Source organism: Medicago truncatula, chromosome 1 (assembly GCF_003473485.1).
Source record: "Medicago truncatula cultivar Jemalong A17 chromosome 1, MtrunA17r5.0-ANR, whole genome shotgun sequence".
Lineage (NCBI taxonomy): Eukaryota > Viridiplantae > Streptophyta > Magnoliopsida > Fabales > Fabaceae > Medicago > Medicago truncatula.
Window position 1 is genome coordinate 33,932,736 of NC_053042.1, and position 27,359 is coordinate 33,960,094.

The 27,359-nt window shown below is 32.5% G+C and overlaps 4 protein-coding genes across 7 annotated transcripts; all 4 read right to left on the reverse strand.

Moving 5' to 3' along the window:
- Positions 1–8,405: 8,405 nt before the first annotated feature.
- LOC25484188 (3-oxoacyl-[acyl-carrier-protein] synthase, mitochondrial) lies at positions 8,406–14,359 on the reverse strand. Its single transcript, XM_013612957.3, has 14 exons — positions 14,138–14,359; positions 13,827–14,056; positions 12,969–13,076; positions 12,814–12,885; positions 12,572–12,658; positions 11,850–12,001; positions 11,667–11,747; positions 11,501–11,534; positions 11,330–11,396; positions 11,168–11,244; positions 9,575–9,635; positions 9,358–9,440; positions 9,080–9,151; positions 8,406–8,943 (listed from the first exon to the last, which is right to left on the reverse strand). Exons 1-14 carry the CDS (start codon positions 14,262–14,264, stop codon positions 8,773–8,775), a joined length of 1,422 nt encoding a protein of 473 aa, XP_013468411.1. The 5' UTR covers positions 14,265–14,359; the 3' UTR covers positions 8,406–8,772.
- An 876-nt stretch (positions 14,360–15,235) lies between these two features.
- Positions 15,236–17,839, reverse strand: LOC25484189 (uncharacterized). Its single transcript, XM_013612958.3, has 3 exons — positions 17,670–17,839; positions 16,775–16,916; positions 15,236–15,771 (listed from the first exon to the last, which is right to left on the reverse strand). Exons 2-3 carry the CDS (start codon positions 16,895–16,897, stop codon positions 15,721–15,723), a joined length of 174 nt encoding a protein of 57 aa, XP_013468412.1. The 5' UTR covers positions 16,898–16,916; positions 17,670–17,839; the 3' UTR covers positions 15,236–15,720.
- A 1,913-nt stretch (positions 17,840–19,752) lies between these two features.
- Positions 19,753–22,003, reverse strand: LOC25484190 (uncharacterized). 4 transcript variants are annotated; one of them, XM_024779847.2, is made up of 5 exons: positions 21,828–22,003; positions 21,584–21,723; positions 21,415–21,496; positions 21,211–21,327; positions 19,753–20,086 (listed from the first exon to the last, which is right to left on the reverse strand). In XM_024779847.2, the coding sequence occupies exons 2-5, from the start codon at positions 21,700–21,702 to the stop codon at positions 20,036–20,038; spliced, it is 369 nt and encodes a 122-aa protein (XP_024635615.1). In that variant the 5' UTR covers positions 21,703–21,723; positions 21,828–22,003; the 3' UTR covers positions 19,753–20,035. The 4 variants fall into 4 exon arrangements, with proteins under 4 accessions (XP_024635615.1, XP_024635612.1, XP_013468413.1 ...); XM_024779844.2 differs by having other exon boundaries at positions 21,821–22,003; XM_013612959.3 differs by having other exon boundaries at positions 21,803–22,003.
- A 2,085-nt stretch (positions 22,004–24,088) lies between these two features.
- On the reverse strand, positions 24,089–26,850 carry LOC112418606 (uncharacterized). The gene is made up of 6 exons (XM_039827286.1): positions 26,769–26,850; positions 26,624–26,670; positions 25,954–26,077; positions 25,739–25,845; positions 24,507–24,573; positions 24,089–24,406 (listed from the first exon to the last, which is right to left on the reverse strand). Exons 1-5 carry the CDS (start codon positions 26,848–26,850, stop codon positions 24,562–24,564), a joined length of 372 nt encoding a protein of 123 aa, XP_039683220.1. The 3' UTR covers positions 24,089–24,406; positions 24,507–24,561.
- Between the last annotated feature and the right edge of the window lie 509 nt (positions 26,851–27,359).

Below are 27,359 nucleotides of genomic sequence, written 5' to 3' on the forward strand. Positions count from 1 at the left end.
CAGTTGTATCACGCTCTAAACGTACGAATAAAAGGAAACAATAACAAAAGAAGATGAGGAAAAGAAAAGAAACAAACTTAGAGAAAGTCCTTAAGTTAATCTGGTAAAATACCTCTAGAGTTTGAGAGATTAAATCTTATTAAATATTAATTATATAACAACAAGTGATCTTTACATACGAGACTCATTTAAGCAATCAAACGGAGAGGACCGTTATGGATGCTCTAACAATTGATTAACTTATCAATGAAAAATCTCGGTTGAAAGTAATACAAAATAAATGCTTGCTGAAATTATCAATTTTCAAATATTATTGTTATTATTATTATCATTATTAATAAATATTGATTTTTAATGTTTTTTTAGATATACTAATTAAATGTATCAATTAAGTTTGCTAACTAACTTTATATTTGATATTTTATCGAGTTATTATGAAATTGGTAGGAGTTTACACCACCGTTTAGCAATGACTAATCTTGGTTCGAAAACCTGCAGGACACATAAGGTGAGTTCTCTCATCTCATCCAAATATTTTCAATACGCATGAGACATAAATTGAACTACTATCCACATGCTTAAGAGGCTCTAATCTATTATCACTTTGACAAAAAAAAATTCTAGGGTCATAGTATACATGTTACTTCTATGTGTTCGTAGAAGAGATGAAATTGGATCTGCCAATGAGAGTGGAGAAATTAAATTATGTATTACTGATAAACTTTCTGGTGTATTCGTGAGAGTATAGGAAACATAATGAATTGATGGTGATTTTATGGATTTGTTGAAGAAGTTTGCTACCAAAATATTAGACTTATTAAAATATGTACATCTATTTAAAATGCCCAATAAATATGTATTTTGTCAACTCATCAAAATACATCTACATTTTTCTATTGCAAGATCCCATGAAATAACAAAAGTGAAGGAATTTTAAATGATAAAGGTTGAATTTTTTTTTCTTCTTTATGAAAGCGAATGACATTCAAAAACTAAAATTTAAGATAAAAATTAAACAAATGACACTCAAAAACTAACGAAACAACTCATCACATTAGACAAAGATCCTACATTGGATTATATTATCACATTAGACTAAGAACAATCACAGAAGTGAGATTCACATCACATATTCTTTCAAAGTCCGAAAGTATTATGTATGTGAGTCATCTCACTTAAATGTTTCTCATATCTACTATTGCATACAATATAAAATTTTAACTTACACTTGACACATTAACATCTCTCCATTAAGTGTCAGGATCTTTGTGTTTGTAGTCCACCACCAAGAACAACTCTCGCTCCCTCACAATGTCTAACGGAGATGTGATACCACAGCCGAGCTTTCTGTGGAAGCTTAAACTGATGTAGATCGACAATTTGGGGAAAGAGGAAACCACACAAGTGATAATAATACCACCACAACTTCATCCAAAATTTTAAGACTTAAAGTATATGATTTTTGTTAGTATATATAATATATGCGACGACATTCTAGCCCGTGCTTGGCACGAGTGTCCATGCTAGTATATAGCAAATGAGTTACAATAGTCAACCAAAGAGGAAGGTGCCTATTAATTAACAACCAAAATACAAATCAACTATCTTGCCATCTATGCATTGCATAATAAACCAAGGGTAAAATTACACAATTAGTCCCTTAACTTTATTTTATGTAACACTTTTGTCCTTTATCTTTTTTTTGTCACGATTTAGTCCTTTATGTTATAAAATAACAACATAGTTATCCTTTTTTATGAAAAAAATAATCAAAAACTCAAAAAAAAATTATCAAACTCATAGGCAAACGTAAATCTTCATCATACAAACCTAGAAAATCAAATTTCTTTAAAAAAAATCTCATAAAAAATGATAAGATATTGTCATTTTATAACATAAAGGACTAAATCGTGACAAAAAAAGATAAAGGACGAAAATGTTACCTAAAATAAAGTTAAGGGACTAATTGTGTTATTTTGTCACCAAGATAGCAGCAAGTGAGCAACACACCTATTGCACTGAGACGTCATTGAAATGTTTTTTTTTTTGAAGAAGACGTCATTGAAATATTAGAAATGGACATATAAAAATCAAAATTACAGGTTTATTAGCATTATTTATTATTAGCTGGTAACTAACGGTTGCTTATTTAGATTTTTTTTTTTTTAACAAATCAAAATGATATAATAATAAAACTAAAGTGAAACACTGCGCACAAGATGTGCAACGGATGAAGCACCCCAAAAAGTTACACCGTCATTGGTGCATTTTCAAGGGAGCACCGCCCTATAAACAAAGAAATAATGAAATAATTATACAAAAACACTCATGCATGACATATGGTTTCGCCACCGGTCATGATAATAAAAAACAAAGGTGAACAAATGTGCTTTTAGTTACAAGAAAGAAGTAAGCTTAACCCTGTCGAGGATGGTAAGAGGATCAGCCGCCTTATTTAGAATCTTAATTCATGGGGTGCTGATTATTTTACTTTATTTAACAATTGTTATGCATATAAAAATATAAATAGAAATGAAAAGAATATGTTAATATTCAATATGTTTGTAGTCCCCTAAAAATTCATAAAGTTTGCTATTAATCTTTTTGAAAAGTGAATTTTCGTTATCGTGAGCTTAATTCAGTTGGTATGGACAATGCATAATATATGTAAAGACTGAGCTTTAAACTCTGGCCACCACAAAAAAAAAAAAAAGTGAATTCTTGACTTCAACTCCAAAGCTTGCTATTTATAATAATGATAAATACGTTAATATTCTTTTTACAATAAAATAAAAAAATAAAAAATTTCTTCAAAAATAAAAATAAAAAAATAAAAAATAATGTTCTCTCATTCATTAATTCGTTTTTTTTTTTTTTTAAATTGTGTGACATAAATATCGATTAATGTAGGATAGAAGGAGTAATGTTCATGGTCATTTTTTGAAAAAAGAGAAGTTTATACTCCATCCGTTTCAAAATACATGTCCAATTTTTGTAATGTGCACTATTCACTTGACTTACTTTGACCATACTTTTTAACTAATGTATAAATACAAATATTAGCATGTAAGATGTTGTTTGATTTGTCTTGACAAATATTTTCAAAATATTAAATTTTTATAATTTTTTACTTTAGATAATTAAAGGATATTAACGGTCAAAATTGTACATTGACATATGTGAAGTGATTGACTTTGACATGTATTTTGAAACGGAGGGAGTAAAATGATCAAAATGAGAAATCTATCCATATACACTCTTTAAATTTAGTCCACCATAACTAACATCTATCCCTTTGCTTTCATAAACTTTTTTTTTTTCTTCCAAAAATGCCTAAAACAAAAACAAAATAATAAAGAAAAGTGTTGAACCGTAAACTTGGCTTCATGAAAGAAGCAAGGAGGAAAACACATTTATCAGTTTCCTTCTTGATGATTAATGAGGAGAGGAGACCAAAAAGCATATGGTTATTTTTTGTTTTTATCTATTGCACTTGCTAACTAACAATAGTACAATTTTATCTACTACCTGCAGAGTCTGCAGAAGTAGGAGATGGTACATTTTGTTGTTTTTCACTACTCAAACTATTGGCATCTTTCTCGTATCAAATTTCCCTAACCTATTTTTTGAAATGTCTAAGATGACCTTTATCTAATATGTGACTTTGTGAGTATAAATATGAATAAAAATCAGAACAAAAGAGAGGGGATACAAAGCTCGGCAACCTGTTTCTTCTTTCATTTTTTATTGTTTCTTCCTTCTTCTAGTAACTGTTTACTATCTTAATTTTCTTCATTTACTTGTTCATGTTGATGGAGGTTTTGATGTTATGAATGCATGTGCAATTTGGTTTGTTGGGTTCTTTTTCTATTTCTTTGGATTGGTTCTTGTCTTTTGTATTTTGTACTAGTGTTTTCTTTTAGAAAAAGCTAAAGAGTGTTGGTGGTACCTTTAATTTTTAATTTAATTTTTTTATCAAGCTTCATCATTTCTTTTTGTTCAAGGAGAGTGTGCATTTTGATTTCATATTTTTTCTATTTCATTTAACTATAGACTACTCTCTCTTGTCTGTTTGATAGGTGACAGGACCGTCCATGTAAAATAGGAGGCTCGGCTCTCTTTTTAAAATAGGCCCATAGTAAAATAAAACGTAATTTTTTTGTGTAGCTAAACTTCATTGAATTAAATCAGAATCAGAAGAACTTCTAAACATGAAAGGAATTAAAAAAAAATTAAGTGAAAAAGGTGAAATTTATCTAACGGTATCGTTTGAATTTGTCACTCCTCTGTTGTGGAAAAAGGTAAAACGAATGGTTTATGGGAAGAACAAATGATTGTTGCGATTCTTTCAATGAAATAGCTTTTCAAATTAATTGATTAAGTGATTATACAAATTGGTTTGATAGGATCGGATTTATGTACAAAAAGGAGAAGTAGAGTCTAGAAAAAAAAACTCAAACGTGTACCGAAAAAAGAAAAGGATATAACACATATTTTTTTATTTAAATGGGAGGTGGGTATTAGACTTAATTTTTTGTTGGGAAATGTCATATCCTGCGAAAGTGAATTCACGGGAAATACGAATTACACTATGATGGCGTGTTTTCCACCAAAAAGCTATTTTTTTGTTTTAATTTTTTATATTAAAATAATGTTTGAAATAACCACCTTAAGTGTATATCGTGGTTTTTGTGTTTTGTTGCTTCGTGGTGAATAACACAGCTGTTTTTTGTTTGAGGCCCGTAGTATTTGGAGGCCCGGCCTGATTGAGCACTTTACACTCTCCAAGGCCTAGGTGACAATTCCTTAATCACACACCTGGATCAAAGAAATCGTTTTTTTTTTTTTTTTTTTGTATTAATGATTTTAAACGTTTTTTTATATACCAAAACTATCCTTATAATGGTGGATTGAACTACTCCTATGATTAATACTCAACCTGTAAGCCAATCAACGTGCAATGAGATGTATATCTCCAAGGCACTTGCATTGAAAGTTGGTATTTGCTTAACTCTCTACGTCTCATATTGGATTTTATTTTGAAAAAACTATCTCATATTAGTTGATCTATTTGATTCTGACACATATTAATGTATATTTTTTTTATCTTTAATATCTTTTATTATGTATTTGAAAAAATTATGAAAATTTAATATTTTAAAAATATTAATCGAGACAAATCCAACAACATTTTATATGATATTATTTATTTTTGTATATTAGTAGAAAAATATGATTAAAGTATGTAATGTCAAAAGTGCACATTGTAAAATAAGTCATCTAATATAGGACTGAGTATCATTAACTTTACTTCCTACGTCATAATCAATACATCTAAAAAATATATATGATCTTATATTTATATACAACTTTTTTTTTAAACTCTTCCTATAAAAAGGGACCGAGGGAGTATAAAACAAGGGTATACATAAAATTGGATAATTATTAGAGTTGTAATTTGAAAATTATTCTTATAAAAAAGACTCGAAAAAATGACTCATTTTGTCTCTTATAAAATGGATCAAAGAGAGTACTCCCTCCATTTTAAAATGAGTATTACTTTGGCAAAAAAAAGTTGTTTCAATGCAACTTTTTTTTTTCAATTTTTTTTTTTTCTTTCAACTTTACCCTCTCCAACTTTTCTCTCAAACAATTTTCAATGCAACTTTAAATTTATCTTTTTCTTATAAAGTAAGAGCAATTTAGTAATAGTGTTATGTCTAATGATTATTTCATTCAATTCATTAATCTGTGTGCAATTGACTAAAGCGACATTCATTTTGAAACGGAAGGAAGGAATATTGTTTTTGTGTTTGAGAAAAACCATATTTACTTACTCCATTGAGGAGAAAAGATGAGGGAATGATGGAGAGGAGATTCTTTCTATTAAGAATAAAATAGAAAATAATATGATAAAATCTTATTGTCCATTCTATTTATTTAGGAATTGTATAATTTTAAAACACAAAAAATGGATGTTGTCTCGTTTTTTTGCCCTTCAATGAGGTCCTCTTTCCTCTACAAGTCCATGTTCGCTATTTAGAAACACAAATTTTCATACATCTATATTATGCCGCCCAAATGATAACGACCATAACCGATGATGAAAACATGTGCATGATAGATGAGATGTAACAATAGAATGCATTTGTTTTTTTTGAACGTGGATGAGCATTTGACCACACTGCCCGAAACTTATTTTATTTATATTTTAATTGCTAGATTTTAATTAATTCGAGGTTATATGACATGTCGATACTGCAATTAACCCATTGCCAATTCTATAGCTTCATTTGACTCTAGATGGCGCGGCCTAGGCAAGACAACAACTATTTAATCATATTTCTTCATCGGTCATGGTCAATATAGAATAGGGTGTGTGCAAAATTGTGTGTATTGTATCATCCAATTGCATTGGGTGATACATTGGAGCATGACACAACCCTTAATAAGCTTTGAATTCTCTATTGCATTGGAAGATAAGTTGGAGCATGGGACAATCCTTACCAAGCTTTCAATTTTCAATTTTTAAAATTGAATTTTATAAATGTTTTTTAGATTACCATAATATTGGTATGAAGTTTTCACCATGAGATAGATAAGGTAGATTCTCTCCTCTCAACAAGATTTTTCATACGCATGAATCAGAAATTAAACCTCTGGCCACATGTTTAAGGGTCTAAGTACCTAATCCATTGTATTTATGCAAAGTTATAATAATTGTTTTTAAATTAACACAACGTTTGCATGATTTAATTAAAATTTTCAAACGATATTGTAGACCGTTAATATACTCTTTGCACATACTTGACTCTCAAACTTATAATATTCTTCTTTTGAAATTTTTATTAAAAGAATTTTCCTATATATTTTAATAATTTTAGTGGCAACTCTGTTGCTCCAGATAAACCCTCAAATTATAGATTGCGATATTGCCTTGAAATTTTTGTGTTATGTTTTTTAGGAAAATTAAACTGCTTGTCATTTTCTTTTTTTTGTTTTTACAAAATTGATTAATGATAACTAAGGCGACTTTTATATCCTTTTTTGTTGGCTTGACAAAAATTTCATTATTTTCCTATAAAAATTAATATTCATATCGCCGCTGCTCCTAGGGTTAGCGCTGTCGCTATCCATGTGAGGGATTTTTCCGTCGTTAAGTCAAAAATCTTCTCCCATGAACGTTTTGATTTTGCCGTTGCCTATGTCTCAAAAAAATTGAACTTATCACAATTAGTCACTTACAATGGTTTTTTTTTTTTTTTTTTGAAGGAAGTCACTTACAATGGTTATGTGTAGCTTGTATTTTATTTGTCAAGGGCATGAATAATCACTACGTTACTTATATGCAAAAGATGTTTATAGGAAATGAAGGGCATGTATATCTGAATTTTTATGAACGTAGTTTTGCAAATAAAGTTGTGTTGATTCACATAGTTCTTGTTTGAGCTGAAGTAGCAGGAAATTCAATTTTTTCTTCTTCTTTATTTCCACTACGATAAGCAAAAGTGAATCTCCATTTCGTTGACAATATGATGGGATCTGGATTTGGTGCAGTAGGAAAGCACTATTTCACGCTGTAATAAATCACACTCGTTGATATTAGGTCAGATGGATTACAAACAAGTTTAACACAATTAAATGATATCAGTCATTGATCTAAATCGGATGGTCCTAATCAATTACAACGTCTTGTTGCTGAAAATCGAAATCCCAATATCATGACATGATATCCTGATTTATTTTTTGATTTTTTGTGAAAGGAAGACTAGTATCCTAAATGTATGTTCAATTTAATATCATTTAATTGATTTTGGTTATACGTGCCATTAATTTGCATCTAAAAACTAGATAACTTGCATTATATAGTTTAGTTTAGATAAATATAACAATCATATGATGTATATTGTATGTAAATGACAATTATCCCTGTGACAAAAAAATATATTTAATTTGGAAATAAATTAAATTAAATTTCATATTATTATAACTTTCATAACATTTTATTTTGAATATTTTTATTTTAATCATTTTAAAATATTTTATATAAAACAACAAAAACACCCTTGTAATAAAACTATACATGTTTTTTAAAATGTTTGTTAATATTTATATCAATGTAGATTAATATAAATAAATGTCATAGTATAATATTGTATTTGCACAGAACATATATGCTTGTGAACCTTGTGCAAGAGTTTGTATGTTCAAATCAAGTGAGTAGAATTGTAGCCGACTATAACTTTTCTGCACAATTTACATTTGGACAAATTGCATCTTTCTACCCATGTAATCCTGTCTCCAAACATTTCTCTCTTTGTACAAAGGCTTCTTTCTCTGCTTTTGTCACCTATTTATCATCTCATGTCTCTTGTAACTAAAACTTCTAAACAGAGATTCAAATATTATACACATCAAACAATAACGTTTTTTTTTCTTATCAAAATATTTATTTCATTTCAGAGTTAAATTACAAAACAAAATTTTTGTCTACTTCAACTCAACCATCTTGATTCCTGACCTATTTAGAATTGCACCATACATCATGGCCAGATGTTCTCACAATGCAATTGGAATAATCATAAGAGGGTTAATAATTAAAAGCTAATCACATTGAAAAACTGCTTAGCAAAAGCAACAGAGCAGTTTTAAAATGTAAGGAAAAGCACATACTTCAGCATTAAAGCTTTTAGGCCATTAAATTCTCCTCAGCATGATGTGTTAGCTCTTGTAGAATAACGCCTGGGGAATGAATGAGATGCACCTATCTTACTAGTCCGATCCAGAGTAAGCAAATAGTAGGGAAGCATTTGTTCCTCCAAAACCAAAAGAGTTTGACATAGCTACTCTAATTGGCATCTCCTTTGAAGCAGTCAATGGCATGAAACCGTCACCAAATACAGAATCTGGCCTAGTTAAATTGAGAGTTAATGGAGCGATTCCCTGTGATAAGAACATCAAAAGAGCCGCACTATTAGATTAAGCATACAGGGTCTGGCTATAGATTAAGCACAAATTCACGGTATGTGCAAAAATGCTTCCCCGTGACTCGCACACAAAATGTCAAAACGTTGCTTACATGTCGGATTGCTAAAACAGAAAAAATTGCTTCAACAGCTCCAGCAGCACCAAGGAGATGACCAATAGCCCCCTGAAATCAGTGAAATTATGGAACAGTTATGGACTTGAATCAAGTTGTCAATGTTCACCCTATCCAATTTTTTCTCTTAAATTTTTAATGGAATCTCCATTCCCATGGATGAGAGCTTTCATCTAAGAGGGGGATAATACTTAGATAAGACAGCCAAACAGATGAGCATATAATTTGTTAGTCATGCAGCTTGCAACCACTCTTACCTTGGTGGATGAGAAGGCTAAAGAAGATGAGCTAGCATGCTCAGAGAATATGGTTTTGATAGCATTAGCTTCTACTGCATCACCTGTATAAAGAATTCAGGTGAGATACTTCATAACATAAGCATAATCATCCACTATTGTAGTATTCATATTCAAACATGATAAATATTCAAACTTAAATTGCTGTAATCCGTTAGGATGGATCTGCTTCACTTGCCTAAAGGTGTAGATGTAGCATGTGCATTGATGTAATCCACATCAGAAGGATGAAAACCTGACTGAAATATATGAAAAGGAAATCATTTAAAATGAAGATTGTCGAGACAATAGCTACGTCATAAATGCAGAGAGAAAACAACAACAATACAACATGGATGAAAAGTTTGATATCATTAACACTTAGGGTGTGTTTGGATTGAGGGTTTAGGAGGGGAAGGGAGGGGAGGATTTACTTTTCTTGTTTAAATTACGGACTATATAACATGTTTTTCTAAAATAAATTAAGTGTGGTTGAAGTATTATATGATCGTTTATAATGTTAATATGTTAACTATTTAAAAAACATTTCGTAGTGTCCGTAATTTCAAAATGAAAAGTAAACCCTCCCCTCCCTTCCCCTTCTAAACCCTCCATCCAAACACACCCTTAGTTTCTTCTGAATAGGTATCTAGAGCACCCTGATTTTTTTATTTTTTTTAAAAGAAGAGCACCCTGAAATAATATATGCCAAAATCACTTGAATATAAACTCCTTCACATGATAATTTCATTCACTTTTAAACTTTGCTAATATCTAACTAATTTTATTCACTTTCAAACTTTGCTAATATCTAACTAATTTTATTCACTTTCAAACTATGCTAATATCTAACCAGTACTGGTTGTGGCAGAAGTTTGGCAATCTTGTGCACACACTTATTGCAATTGATAGATCTCATAGTGACAATTAAAGTTAAAAATGTAGTGTAATATGTTTGTTAGTTGACGGAGTGTTTGTTAGTAGTTGGAAGCTGGGATAATAAGAGAAATAGAACAGGTTGCCAATAAATAAAGAGAGAATGAGAGGGATACTGTCATTTGAGTGAGCTGGTGCATTGGACATAGGGAGATTTGCGGACCCTAGAAATTCTGGGTTACCACTACTGCCACTACAACTGCTATGGCTGAAACTGGAATAACTGATGCTCTTGCCCTAATAACAAAACTTGAATGGCATTGCAGTTTTCATAGAGAATTATTCAAAATCCACTACGCTATAGCTGCTAGTTGATAACACTGCACCAACCAATAGTTCTTTTGTGAAGAGTGGTGGGCGAATGACAATGATGAAACTCTAGCTCAGATGCATGAAGACTCAAATTCCATCTTCAAATAGCCAAGCTTATATAGTAGCCACAGTGACATTGATGGAAAAGACAAAGGGGGAGATGGTTGTAGTTTTATAACTCTAAAACCTTTGGGTGATGTCAAGTCGTCAACCAGGGTGGACAAGCTTCCATTGCCAAAACCGCCAGACCTCGATGCTTGAATAGTGGTCAATGTCAATGTTATGCCAACGTTAGAGTTGAGGATGAAAACAAGTGTTATCACTTCATTCCAACAAAAAAAAAAACTTTGGGAGAGGGCAAGAGCTAAGGCTTGAGGCTCGACCTCTTAGAATTTGGACTTGAGTCTAACTCAACCCCAAAGGCTAGCTCATGGGGTGAGGGTTACCTCCCACTTATTCATACATAATAAGTTCGCAGCTTAGCAAACATAAAACTTATAATGCTGCATAACAAATATAAATCAACATAGGATGATGAAAGAACCTGTTTTAAAGCACGAGTCATGGCCAGAATGGCACCTCTCCCATCACTAGGAGGTTGAGTAATATGATATGCATCCCCTAGTCAAAATCCATATGAAATGAAATCAACCACAAATAAAACTAAGACTGGGGAGAAGATTTTACATATCCTACAATAAATTACCTGACATCCCATAGCCACGAATCTCTGCATAGATTTTGGCTCCTCGGTTTTTAGCATGCTCAAGTTCCTAAACAATAGGGAAATGAATAAACAAAAAAAGGTCAGATTATAAACAAAGAAGGAGAACAGGAATTGGAAGGATAGATGATCCACACAAAAAATTTAACTTACCTCCAAGACCAAGACTCCAGAACCTTCACCTATCCTGAGTAAAAACATAAATTGGGTATAAGCAGCAAGCCAAACAGAACAATAATTTGAAGCCAGAAAGTGAACATTAAGCAAAATAAATGGATGATCATCAGAAGAAACAAATCTGCAGAGTTGATTTACTCACACAAACCCATCTCGACCACTATCAAAGGGCCGCGATGCTTCTTGTGGGCTTGAGTTATATTTTGTACTCAAGGCTCGAGACCTGCATTCCAATATCAGTTTTTAAGCATCAGAGGGACAAAGACAAATAACTAATAAGGTGGTTGGCACTAACATAAAACACAAGGTGCTAGTTATAATTTACTTGCAGAATCCTGCAATTGATAATGCATCAATACTGGACTCGGTGCCTCCAGTCACCATAACATCTGCATCCCCAAATTGAATCATTCTCATTGCATCACCAATAGAATGTGACCCAGTAGCACAAGCAGTGACTGCAGCATGATTTGGCCCCTGTATTCAGGAATAGGGAAAAAATCTACTCATGATTAATAATTAATACAGTTGTTGTTAGTAAAGAAAAATATGTGAATATCTCCACAACAACAACCAGTTTAATACCCTGTTTTTCAGATATAATTTTCTAACAAATCTCTAAATTGCAACCATTTGAGTTAAAAACTTATAATTGTTCCACCTGAGATATGTCCTGATTGACTAACCAATCTCTTAAAACATGTTTGACATAATTATATCCGAAGTGACAAGTAGGAAGGAGAGGCTAATTTTTTCTGATTGGATATGGTGTTAGTTTAATTTTTAAAAGAGTACGAAGCATGGAATCAAGAAGATATATTTTCTAAATCAGTTTCACACAAGGTCAATTTATCGTGTAATGAACAAATAATCTTCATGCTTAAAATACAATAACCTGCATTTTATATATCTAAAGAAGTTTTTTTTTTTTTAAAAAGTATATCTACATAAGTTAGTAAAGGACAATGTGGTTGCCTGTCCAGCAGCTACAGGAGCTCATTAAATCTGTAGTATAGAATACCAATAAATTGAAAGTAGTTTTTTTACCTGGAACCCATATTTCATGCTAACGTGCCCTGATGCCATGTTGATCAGTATCCGTGGTATAAAAAATGGACTAAGGCGACGAAGGCGCTGCATACAGGGGAGAATAGGTAAAAATTAAATGCAATAGTTTATTTAAATCAACAAATCATTTTCCAATCAAATTACAATACTTTGAAAAAAAAAACTTGAATGAGGAAAGACCAGCAAACTACTTCAGAATCAGTGACTTTCCACGAACTGACCTTTTCACATATCAGTTGTGCAGAGTCTAACATGTCACTAACGCTTCCAGTTCCCCCACCAATAGACACCCCCTGATTAGTTTTGAAGTTAAAATACAATGCAAGGAAATTGTAGAAAAAATTAGTTGTAATTGACCATATAAAAATTTTCATACCGTTCTTTCCTTGTGTTCCTGCTCAGTGGGAAACCAATTAGAATCTTTAAGAGCTTCATCGGCAGCACATAGTGCATATGCTATAAACCTTGTCATGGATCGATGTTCCTAAGGGAAATGTCACAATACTACAATGGCATCAACCAATAAGCATAATAGTTATTCAGATGCAGCACATATAAGTAAAACCAAAGCAATAGCAGATAATATCAAATCCAAAAGAAACTTCTTTTTTTTTGAGCAAAAATCCAAAAAGAAACTTATAATAACACTTATCCAACTTTGTTTTCTTTATCCTTTTCGCACTGCAGATTCAGATTACTTTCTTTCATGCAGGAAAAATAGTTTTTCCTTTCAATTTAAATATAATATTACAAACTACCAAGAAGTCAAATACTTCATATTCTCCTTTAAGAACTTATGGCAATGGCAGCTTTTCACCATAGTTTTAGAGTCTGTTTGGATTGACTTATTTGAGTTTATCTACTAGCATAGTCCCCTAGAAAAATATTTGAGAGAGCTTGTGAAACAACTTATGACATGTCCAATAGCGGTTTTCAGCTTATTTCCGTAAGTTCTCTAGCATAGCTTATGAAAAAGACAGTGTAAAATAGTTTTGCACCGTCATCCAATAAGAACCAACCCTATTGTCTTGTAAGCCTATATTACAACCAATTTTTTTTTTTTTTAAATAACTGTCAAAAACTAAATTCTTATCGGACAACAGTGTAAAACTAGTTTACACTTTTCTTTATACCTTATATGAAAACAGTTTGAATTTGTTTAAAAAAAAAAACGTATGTGATAACCACTTAATTAAGCTGTTTATCCAAACATGGCGAAATGGTATGGCTGTACCTTAGAATTAAGCCAAATTTCGTGATTAAATTCACCGGGGTTAGTTCCAGCGGGAACAAGTGCAGCAACTTTGGAAGTCAATTGATGAAATGTAGCCAACTGAGTTTCTGTATCAAAAGCATTCATCTTGAGATCCTCCAAAGACAGTGCCCTTACCCCACATTTTCCATCAATTAGTTGGTTCCATGTTTTATCGACTCCACAACCAAGAGGTGTCACCATTCCCAAACCTACAATTCAAAAACCACGAAATTTCATTACTACAACATCATAAGATCAGTACATAATTTGAGAGAAGGAGAGTTACTAACCGGTGACAACTACTCTTCGTGAAGAAACAAGAGGAGGAGGTGGAAAAGCTTTATCAACAGTGGAAGATGATGATATGCTTCGGTAAACGGAACTCAAAACCCTTCTCGAAGTTCCACGCATTGCCATCACAAACTACCGTCGTCGCTAGAAAACTGGTATTTTTCACACTAATTATTTCCACTCATAGATAGTATAGTAGGAAGATTGTCGTTTGGACTTCAAAGACTGATATCACATTCACATTTATAGATAACTTTTTTTAATTGATTTTTCTACAAAAAATAAATACTTTTTTTAATTACCTAAAGTTTGATCATTAGGTATATAATAAGGTTTAAAATGAGTTGAGTTAAGTCGAATTTAGTTTAGATTGACTTATAAGAATTGAATCAGCTCAAAGCATAACTCGAATTTGTTACGACCTTTTTTATTTAGCTCAAACTCGACACAAATAGATAGTAAGAAGAAAAAACTATATGTCTTTCTTTAAATTTAAATTAAAATATCAATAAAAAATTACCTTGTTGGCACATAATTTAAACTAAGTTCGTTCATCAACATTCTTAGATCACAAAGGGTGTACTCTTTAAATAAGAGATGAGGGATGTATAAGAGCATACTTTTTAAATTGACTTCCTTCTACACTGAATTTGAATTAATGTTTCCAACTGGCCTCCCTTCTCAACATTTGATTATAAAATGAAGGGTGATTGATTTCTTTATTGTATATAGATTTGCTACTTGCTGTGTTGATTATTTATGTTCCTACATACATATATATTGATAAATGGAAGATGGGTCCTACAAGTTACGTAGCCTTGATTTTATAGCTGTTGGCTTCATGTAACTCCCTTGTTATAATTATAACCAAATTGAACTCTGATCCATCCCTGTCTTAAAAATTAATAGAGAATTCTGACAAAATACAAATTGAAGCTTAAAAACCATTGCTTTATTGTAATGGATATGTGTAAGACAAATCTTTCAAAAATAAAAAATAAAAGAAAGGAAGATATGTGAGAGAAGCAGAGTGTATGTAGTTGCGACTTGCGGATGTAAAAAAAATCAGAGGTGATCAACATTCTTCAACAAGGAGATTGAATATAGTCAAGAAAATAAAAAATGTAAACGAGGAAAAAAAAACCACAGCGAACATAAATTAACGGCAAGGAGTCAATTGATCCACAAGTTACGTTTAATCTTTACATACATATATATTGATAGATTGAACATGGATTCCACAAGTAGGAACATAAGAAACGATCAATCCAAGAGTTGCGTTCAATTTATGGTTTTGCTACTTGCTGCGAACGAATGTGGGACTGTCTACCAGCATCAAACAAACGTGATTTTATGGTTCCAAGAGGATGTTTGGTATCCAATTATGACGTGAGTCTTCCTTTCCTTTCAAAATTGATTCTAGCTAAACTCAATTTTGTGGAAAAAGTTCAGGTTTATCCCCTCCTTCGTTTTCCCACTGCTGGCTGCTTATCTTCAAATCCAATCACAAATATCAGACAATTATGAGATTATTTTTACACTATGAGAGGGAGGAAGAAAGAAAAAAATAAAATTTAAAAGGCTAGATCCTTCCATGGTTAGAAGCTTCACGTTCCTGACGACGCCTCTCCCTCTGTAAAGATTTTGTAAAGAATCAGTCAAACATACAAATTAACAAATCAATTGCATATAGTTGTAAAACTAGTCATCACCAAGCAAGATGCCACACACATACTGAATTACTTGAGGCTCGCCCATTTCCATACATCTAATAGAACAATGCTTATCTTGCATAGGCTACATGGAGAATGTATGTTACACCTATTGCTACAAATTCAATCAACTTGCATTTTTCTTTTTATTTTTTGTGGAAAGGGATCTAGACAAATTCTCCTGAAAAACTACCAACTACTGGAACCAGCCAGGTTAAGGGACGTATTATTTAGCACTATCATCATAAGTTTTTACTCTCTACAATGACTGAGCTGCATTTTTCAACTATCTTATCCTCGTTGAATTTTACATTATATATAGCACAAGATGACATGGCTTTGGTTCACAGTTCTGTAAGCTGCAATATGATTCTCAAACAGTTAAGTTAAACGATCCTAATTAATAATGCACATTTCAAAATCAGATGGCAATTGAAGGAGAAAGCAAAGCTTATTTACTTCTCTTCAAGTGGCAGTTAAACATGCTACATACAAAGCATCCAATAATATATCACATAGAATTGGTCAATTCTAGATCAAAAAGCCATATTAACTATAAATGTTATTATATGATCAAGAAATGCATATATTCTCAACTCGACAGTCCTTAATGGTTAATTCCCTAACACCAACAACAAAAACCAAAACCAAATTTTATCCCAGCCAGTTACATGGATCAAACGACACCATAATGTTCTGTCGGATATGGTATCTCTATCTAACTCATTAATATCTAGGTCTTTACTAATGGTTTTTCTACATAATTATCTGCCTCTTAACGATTTGAATATCCTCCATCTAATCTACTCTCCTTACTGTTTTAGGTAGAAGATATATTCTCCTTACTATAACAACAACAACAACAATAATGATGATAATAAATTTGGGAGAGGAAAAAGAGAGAAATATTAGTGAGTGACTGACCCTTCTTTCCCAGTAAGGAAGAAAGCAAACAAAATCGTAGACTGGAGTGATGGTTGCACACAAAACTGCATTTAATGTTGTAAACAGCAAGATTGCAGTCATGGGTCGGGTTTTATGTGGCATACTTGTTTCTTATTTGAACCTGAAATCAATCAAACAAACAAACATTTGCATCAATTGCATTGCTGAGTACAACAAGAGGATGAGAGAAGAAGGAAAATCTAAACCTAGACTAGACAGACGACTTTCTCACTGATTCTGCCTGCCTGTGTTGAGATCATTAGGACGCCAAATAGTATGGGATGCAAGGGCAACCCAACAGCGCCTTCATTTTGTTTATTTATTACGATTAAAGTTCTGAATTTTGTTGTTTTAGGCTTTTAATTGTTTAAAGACAAATTAAAGTGCTATTTTTTTTCTAAGATAAATTAGATAGAAGGAACAACAATAAAATCTATAACAATGTATAACGAGCATATGAGATTTTGTACTGAATTTTTCATTGTTCTGATTATCCCCGTCAGATAAACTATTGTAACAATATCACTAATATAATTGTCCCGTGAGCTTAACGAGATGCATTGCAATATGCAGGGATTGGATTCGAACTTCAGATTCTCCACTTTGGTGAAATTATAGCCACTAGCAACTTGACCAAAAACAAAATTCAACTAACTTGTGGCATATTCTAGAAAATCGGGAACATAAAATCAATATACAAAAATAGAAAAGCTGAAAGACGGTGCTAGTATTGACGCTAGTCACAATAATTTATTTCTTACGCAAGCAAATGATATAATTATTATTTAAAGCATTCCAAATGAAAGAGATGCAAATGCGTAAAATTAGAATTGAGAATATGAAAATAGTATTGACAGGTAAATTTTCTACTCACCTGTTACGAAATGTCGCAGCTAAGATGAAATAAGAGAGTGAAGCACGGCGGCGACGGTGGCGATCGGAGAGATACGAGCGAGCGAGGTTGAGAGTTGGTAGGGATTCAACGAACACTAATGAGCGATACTGCTTTTCACTTGTCTGTTTTTCTCAGGTTAGGGATGAGAAGATTTTTGAGTGGGCTTGGCATTGTTGTTTTACAAGAAGAAAAAAAAATGAAATTGCTGTTTACGCCCCCCATATTGCTCATATGATCCCAAAAATTCCTAAAATGTCCACGGCAGACCTATTGGATGCACATTTCAATGCTATCGGAAGTGAGAATTGCTTTTTGACAACCATTGTTTCCTAGAAGCGCATGAAAATGATCAAAAACACTCAAGCGGTAGTTAACTATCGCGTGCTTATAACTAGAAAATCGGCGGTAGTTAACTACCGTTGGGTTTTTGGTCATTTCCATGTGTTTTCTAGGAAACAATGGATGTCAAAAAAGCAAGCCTCGTAGGAAGTTATCTTCCGCTCGGTCCATTTTGAATGATAAGCTCTTATAGGTCTCATATATTTGTGGCTATGGTTGAATCTCTAGTTGATTTTATTGAAATTGAGGTGCATGTTGATGGTGGGAAAAACTTTTTTACAGAAAAGAAATATAATGTCTGAGATGATTTGATTAACTTGATTCTTTGTGAAGCAACAAAGCGGATTTATAGTAATTATAGAGAAATTTGATCATGTCTTCGATCAAAGAAAGCAATATTTTATTTTGAGATGTGAACGGGTGGTGTGTACAAAGAAACCATGAAGAATTTAAATCGAAAAGACATAGGGGTCGAGGAAATATGAATGTTATTTTAGGTTGCGTGATTATTTTGACATCTAAAGAATTGAGTCTCAGTGTTGTGTCTAGAGTACCCAACCATAAAACGAAGTCAAAGTTGAAAAATCATATTCTTGTTGGTCGTTTATATGAGGAAGAGAAAAAACCTTGTAAGTGACTTTGTTCAATGTAAAAACCAACATTGACAAATTTGTTTGCACAATGGTTTCTTTCACGATAAATATGTATGATAAAACATACATTATACTAATCAATTTCAAACAATTTCTCTATTTATTCTTAAGTTGACAAGGAACTATGTGATGAGACTTGAAGGCCAAGATAACCAACTTAGAATCACATTCGAACACAAGACGATGACACCCTTTGCAATGAGCAATATCAATAGCGACAATCAATCCAGCATTAAGAACATTAGAAACTCTTGTATTCACTGGAAAGCAACCAAGATCCTCAATAAACCTGTTTTTAAAGGTTCCACCACAAGCTGTTTTCTTTGGTAACACGAGTCTTAGAATGACGAGTTTTGACATTGAAGGCTTTCAGTACAACAAAGCTCTAATAGAGGAACTTGTTGAATCTCATGTCTAAACATATATTTAGTAAAGCAATTAATCATAAAGATCTATGGGGTTTTATCTTTTTGGATTTGTTATAGCTATCAAACCACACATTAATCACGTCAATGTCAATGGTTGTTTGATTGAAATTGGACGATTTAAAATTTAAAATTGGTAAGTCATGTTTTAAATCAAAATATATATTAAAATCTAGAGAGTTCAATCTCAATTTAACTATCACCAATATACTAACTGCGTGAAATGTGAATGATTTTTTGCGTCAATTCACATAATTCTACTTGGTCACATATATCATCGTGGTAATAATATTTAAAAAGATAGAAAAACTGTCAAAAATAAAATAAAATAATGAAAACCCGATTCAAAAGTGGTCGTTTGGGTGGTTATATAAATATAATGTCAAAAATGTTAAGAGTTAGTATTGGAAAGAAAGTGTCTCAAGCACTCCTCTTTGTTGTAGACGTTGATAAATAATGAAGCAGGTCTGAACCATAGCATGCACAATTGTATAATATTGCTCCTGTTTTCGCTCGAGGTTTCACCCCTTTTTTATCATAAAAAAATCATATATTTATTTTTGTAACTTAACTTTTCGTATTTTAACAAAGTACTTCAAACCAGAACTTAGGATTTTACTCAATAACGACATAAAGATTGATATCTTTGCACTGAAAGAATAATATCATGACACTATACTGGACTCAATTACTTACACTAAACTTTTCAAACAATCTAATGCGCCTAGGCACGATTCAGAAAAAGATAAATTAGTATGACTGAATAGCATGGTAAATAGCATGAGTGAAATCAAATACTTTACCATTATTGATAAAATAACACAAGAGTATAGAATATAAAGCAGTTCAAAACCCGACTTAAACTTCAAGTATTCTCATTTGGCTTTACAAGTCTTCATATGTTTGAAACTTTTCACTCTATCATACTTTAACCACTTCCATCAAGCTGTCCATGGGAAAGGAGGTGTGCCATGTATTGCTGTAAAAGTGCAACATATTGTAGTTAAAACAAAATATAATGGTGTTAACATCCAATATATAATAAGCAGCATCAAAAAATTAACACTTGATTTCAAAGACCTCGCTACATACTATCTTTAAAATACTGAAAAAAATCCCTTGAACATGTTGTGTATATCTTTGACATGTAAAAGACAACCTAAAGAATTCAAAACTGGTTCCTAAACACTTCACAGACCCCAAAGAATGAAATACAATTCAATGAAATTCAACAAGCATAGAAACGTGGTAGAGACTATTGCTGAAGATTAAGGCAAGTATTTGCATTGCATCTGCCATATATCTATTGTTTTTTGGTTGATACTATTAAGACCTAAAACTAAAAGAGTACATGTTGCAATCCAGCTGGAATAACAGAATCTGTTGAGGCCCTTAAACAGGTGGCTGTTGATCCAATTAATCAGTAAGACGTGGAGATAGAAAGAAACGGTAATGGAAAATATGCTAATGATTATGTGATATTCGGAGAAATAAGTGAATGAAGAGGGCATGTTGAAATTGAGTCAGCCTTGTATACTCCCTCTTCCTCTGGATTCTTCCTTCTGACTTTCCTTACTAGCTAAACTTTGTCTAAATGGATTAGATTCCATATTACAATTCTATCATTTCCTTCTGTTCAGCATTTCACATTTCAGTTTACTCTTTCTTTTGACACAACCAAAGTTATTATGTTAATTGTTAATTTGTTAGTATTTGCTAGAGGTGGGAACTGAATCGGATACCACCCTTATCACTCCGCTCCTGAACTCTCCCACCCCAGCGACCAAACCAACCTTATAACTCCCACATTTCAGTTTACTGTTTCAGTTGATTGTATGGCTTCATTAGATTAAACTGTCCAAAGAACTTTATTTCAGTTTTAACCCTTACAGTTACGTTACAAAAGAATGAAGAAAGAGCAGTCATACTGACAAAACCATTTTTTTCTAGAAATAAGGACTACAATGAGCATTCTTTCCTCATATTGCTAACATTATGGTTACATCAAAATAAAATAGGATAAAACAATACTACAAATCTTCACCAATATAAAATTTAACACAAGATAAAGAAAAGATATGAAGAATTTATGATATAACTCACAGCATGATATGCATATGGTGACTTTCCTTGACGCTCAAAGTGTTTTGTCATGACGCAAAACTCAAATGGACCCCACTCTTCAGCTTCAAAGCAGTTTCCAAGAGCAGCCTTGTATAACTGACAACAAATTTAAACGCTACAATCATACTTGAGAACAAAAACATCAAATAAACGACACTTCCAAGATTGTAACATTGCAAAGACCTTTGAGGTGTCGGTTAAAAGCTCGGTACCAGCCGGGTATGATGCATAGTATTGGTCAGCTCTAGAATACCCTGCTCTAGTTCTGAAACACCAAAATCAGATATTAACCCGAGAACCAATAAACAAAATCAAAATTCAAACCATGTTTTTTTGCTTGCAACCCACGTACGTATTGTTAACATAAGCATAGATGATAAGTGTAGTGAAGCCGTAGAATCCAGCAAAGGATACACATCTTCGAAGCTTCTGAATCTTTAATATCTCTTTGAATTCTTCATAGAGCCTCATGGATAGTGATAAGAAGTTACCCTGAGAAGTAAAATGTGGAAAAGATATCAGTGAAGCTTTTATTCAAACAGTTGGTGTGCACAAAATGTAAAATTGTAACCTATGAAGAATGAAGTACGTATGACTTTGAAGATGGCGTTTGGAGTTGATGGTGAGGTTTGTGAGTCAGGCGTCAGGAAGAGGAGCCCCGAACACGGCGGCGGTGGCGGGGGCGACCGGAAAGATACGAGTGAGGTTGAGAGTTACATACATACACACACGAGTGGAATGAGCGAAAGAGAGAACGAACGAAGGAACGAATTTATGACCCTTTATTTTTTATTTAATAATTATTTAAATCCTTTTAATTTTAATATAATTATATTCTATTTCAATTTTTAATCATGTTTTCTTTTATTTTAAATAACTGGGGAGGATAAAAAAAAAATTAAATATGTTTTTTGTCCCTACAAATATATAAACTTTTCGTTTTAATCCTTCTAAAATATTTCTTCAACTTTTAGTCCATATAAAATTTTCAATCACTTCTTTTAATCCCTATTTTTAAGTTAATTTAAGTATTTTTTTAATGAAATTGTGCAGAAATGTGTAAAACATTGTATAAATCTTTTCAAAAAAAATTAGAGTTTTATAACAAAACATAAATTAAAAATGTAAAAAAATTAGATTAAACGAGGGATAAAAAATTCACAAAGAGCTTGAATGGGAAGATTATTATTATCTAATCTTGGCAATTCTTCCATCTTCCCTCTTTCACAATCTCTTACATCTTTTTTTTTATTCTATTCGTATTAAAAAAATTAGGGTTAATTATGTTTTTGGTCCCTATAAATATATCAACTTTTCGTTTTCGTCCCTCATATGTGAAGATGGAAAATTTTAGAAGGACTAAAACGAAAAATTTGTATATTTATAGGGATCAAAAAAATATTTAACCGAAAAAATTATACACAACAAAATGTATTTAAGAAAAATCACATTGTAGCAATTAAGCATGGCCTTTGACAACAACATAAATAGTCTATATCAGATATCACAAGCCTTTGTATACTTTTTTTTAAAAGCAAAGGTGAGTTGCAAAAGCCTCATAGCCCTATATTGAAAAGGAACAAAAAAGTGACCGCAAGAAATGATGAGAGACCAAATTAAAACGCTCTAAAGATTTATAAATCTAAAGTGAGGGAGAATTAACTTATTTCTTGCATAGTCCTCTCTCATACTATCACAAACGTCATAAACGCTCTAATTATTATTGTTCCATAAAGGCCAAGGTAACAAGAGGCAATTCCATCCTTTGAAAGAGGCAATTCCAATAGCATGCATACAATACACCAATAAGTTCAGCACTGAGGGCACACTTGATACATTTGTTAACTACAAAGCAACCAAGGTTGACAGCATTATGGTTTCTTACAACACAAGCAGCCATGTTTAGGATGCCTAGAGCTGCTCCATCATAATTACACTTCGCCCAACTCACCAAAGGAGGTTGCCATATAACTTCTTAGATGATGATCCTGTCAGCTCTGTATTTTCCCAAATAAAGTTGTGTTGAAAGCATTCATGGAAATAGTCCCATCTCATTTGGTTTCTGTAGAACCAAATTGTATTGAGGATATATATTGATGATTGAGGCAATGATGTCCAGTTTGCATTGTGGAGACCAATTGGAGATTGAAATAAATAAACATTTTTTAAGGCAAGCTCCCCAGAATTGGTGTGTTTGCAAAGAAGTTGACGATCTTTGTTTTCCAGCAGCTGATATTGGTATCTATTTACAACTTTTGATTAATGACTTGAAAAGGTTGTGAAGTGGTGCCTTGACATATGATATTTCCAGAAAACAAAATTTTATGATGAAAACGGCTTTGATGTGGACCATTAATGATTTCCCTGCTTATGAAATGTTGTTATGATGGGGGACTCATGGTAAATTGGCATGTCCTACTTGCATTGAAGACACAAAAACATTTAAATTAAAATTCGGTGGGAAGGTATCATGGTTTGACTCGCATAGTAGGTTTCTACCTCATGATCGATCACTCAAGAAGGAATAAAAATCCAATTGTTAAGAGCTATGCAGGGCAAGAGCAACTCATATGTGTAATGCTTTATCTAAGAGTTTGCATCATTCCTGTTATGTTCACAATTAGTGGATTGTATATTGCACTTGGGTAAATTCAAGAGCAAGCAAAATTGATAGCTTAATCTATAAATATCACCACTAGTTCACTACAAGTCTTAACAATAGTCTGCGTTTATTCATGTTGCAACAGTTCAACAGGACCTCTCTTGACTTGGTGTATGTTTGTATTCATGGGGAAATACCGTATCACCCCGCACATTGGCCGGATCTACCATTGGGAGCTTCCTTAAAATCATGGCAAATAATAATATTCATTGGCACGCAAACAGAATTCTCTGACCACTAAACCAAACAAATACTTGGATGATAACTCAAATACAAAAACAAAAAATTGAATAAAATCAGAAAATGTCTTTAAAACAATTTGCAGGGAAAATTCTACACGAGCTAAGTCAGATTCCCTCAGTCACTCAAAAGAGATACATTCTTACAGATCAATGAGGGAAAGATGAGGCTAAGACGCTTTCTTGGGAGGCGTCATGTTAAAAAGAAGCAAAACGACTGCTTTGATGGTACTAATCTTGAACAGCGGAAAAGTGAGTATATATACCAACAAACCTGTAAGGTGTAAATCGGAGTTAATGCACAAAATATCCAATTATAACACCAATTTGCACATGAATAAAAAAATATTTAGATTTTGAAGAATTTTTTTTACCAGTTTGAAGACTAGGAAAATCAACATCAAAACTGCTTGTTCCCCGATTACGAAATTATTGGATAACCTACAGAAGAGTTTCCATGCAATCATAAGAGCATTTCTGAGGAAAAAGTGAACTATCAACAATAAACTTATGTAGCAAATGCATTTGAAATTTAAATGCACATGTTGTGGCTGAACTACAATGAAGACCTAAAGTTATCAGTTTCAGATAGCGGCGCGTAGCAACTGAACTCAAAAGCACTATACTGAGATAGTGCATGGCGGGAAAATCGCTAATTTTTTTATGCATAGTAAATAATTAATACTATATATACAATAATATCGAGACAACATCCAAATCCAGGAAAATGGCTATTACAGCAAGGTTTTTTATAGGCAGCCTTCGCGGTTGCAAATGGCTGCTATTTGGGCCTCTATAGTGGACACTACAGCTGCCACAGCAAACCGCGCAACAACAGGCTTCCAGTACCGCTCACTATAGCGTATTGTTGCAGCATGAAAAAACCTGTGATCAAGCTATAACATTTCCATACCCAGATCTCTGTATAGGCATATGCTACTGCAGATGCAATTCATACGGTGTACTCATCTGTAATATGATTAGATTAGGGATGTTCATGGTTTAGTTTTCTTCATACACCCAACCAAATCAAACTGTCAAAAAGGTTCAGTAAAACCGAACTGAACCGTTTATAATTTTTCCCAAACCGAACTGTGTTTATGGTTCGGTACACCAGATTCTGTTTTTCCAAACTGAACAAACAGTTGATTCTGAACCAAATCAACTGTTCAACTTTACAAAAAAATATGGCAAATCTAGTTCCTGGGGACGTTACAGTAATTAAAAAAATGGCAAATCTAATGTAGCACATGGGTGATGGAAAGTAATGCAATTTGAAGAAACAAAGAAATGTAGAAACAAGCTCAACAAAGAAACAAAGATGTAGAATTAGTTCAACAAAGAAATGAAGATGCAAAAACGAGTTCACCAAGAAAACAAGATGCAAAAACGAGTTCAACGAAGACACATAAATATGGAAACATAACAAGAATGAAAAAATAGATAGATAACAAGTATGCACCAAAAGAAAAAGAAAAAGAAATATAAAACCCTCATTTGTGCATGACTTCAAAAAATACATTGAAAATTCGTTTCAGATGCTTTCTTAGTGATGTTTCTTCTCCTGAATGTTAATAAAACTTCAGTGAAATATTGACAAATTTACCTTCAGCAGGGAATACTGGTTAGCAAGAGTAGCAGTCAAGAGAAGCAATGCTAGGGAAGATAGAACGGCATATAATCTTAACAAACTCGACCGGCTTCGTCTTCTACCTTTTTCACAAAATTGACAGATATCTCATTCTCATATAACTCATTTAAAAGGTTCAAATACAAAACTCAAAACAATAAAGGAGAGTAAAGAACTCCAGGTTAAGCAACCTATGTCCGCAATGATCAACAAAACAACACTAACAATAACAGAAGAAATGGCAACGGTATTTGGTGTATCCTCTTTCTTTCCTGGTAAAAATGCAAATATCACTCCTACTAACAGAAACAAAGCCTGCAGGGCACAATTTAAAATTTCAAATATATATCAAACACAAATAAAGATAGCAGTAGAGTATACAAAATCAGTATTCGTCTTAATACTGTCTAAATAAATTCTGAAAGCTAAAAATAATATTGTCACATTGTTATGAGCATCAAACACACAAATAGACAACATCATTTAGAAAGTTAAGAATAGCACAATCTAGAACTACTCCTAGCTGGCAAGAGAAACTCCCTTATAAGATAATTCATTAACTACAGTCAAATTTAGCTTGAGGAGCATCACAAAATAGTTTGACCATATTGAAATTTTTAAAATAATGGCAAAATTACACCCGTGGTCCCTTAACTTAATTTCAGATAACGATTTGGTCTGTTATCTTTATTTCATTCCATTTTGATTCTTTTAGTCTGTTTGCAATGCATATCGATTTTCAAGCTTCAAATCTAAAATTCATATGCAAACATGGCTGAAGAACCATAGATTTGAAGACTGAAAGCTCATAGAGAAATAAAACCATAGATTTGAAGCTTGATACTCCTTATGCAAATGGACCAAAATAACAAAGATAGGTTTCTTTCCCTTTGCAACAAGTTGATAACCTAATTAACAAAAACCATGATTGAATTAAAAAAATATAGATTTGATATAAAATTATCAAAATTTTAGAACAATTAGTATTTTGGCGAATGGCACTGACTTGAATCAACTACCATACGGTAGGAATAATCAGAAGCATCGGTTCCAGATGGTCTTCCCAATGTTGATTTTCTTTGCTGCATTTTCTTGATTAGGGTTGGCATGCAAATACCTGTCCCCAAATGTTATAAATGGGGTTGAGTAAAAACAACTAGTTACTTCAAAAATTTGAAATTGATGTTGCGATCAGAATTTGAACTCCGAAATGTTGTTCGGTTATTCAACACAATTTTTATTCTGACTTAAGTTGTATACAAGGTCTTAATTATAGTATAATTTCACTTTTCACCTGATCATTTAGATTAAGGGAGACACATCTCATGTAAGGTCAGAGAGGATCATCAACCTCAATAAAGATTTATAATGGAATTTAAATACAATCAACCAATTGCAAAAATTTCAGACTTGAACATAATAATAATTACAACAGATATGAGCAGAAAATTCAACCATGTGTCTAGCACAATTGGTGCATGTTTTCACAATTGCTTGAATTTGAAAATTTATCTAAGAAAACCATTGCTATATTAGAAAACCATCTTGTGAATAGGAGATGCATTTTATAAGTGTTCACTATTCAACTTGTGTTTTG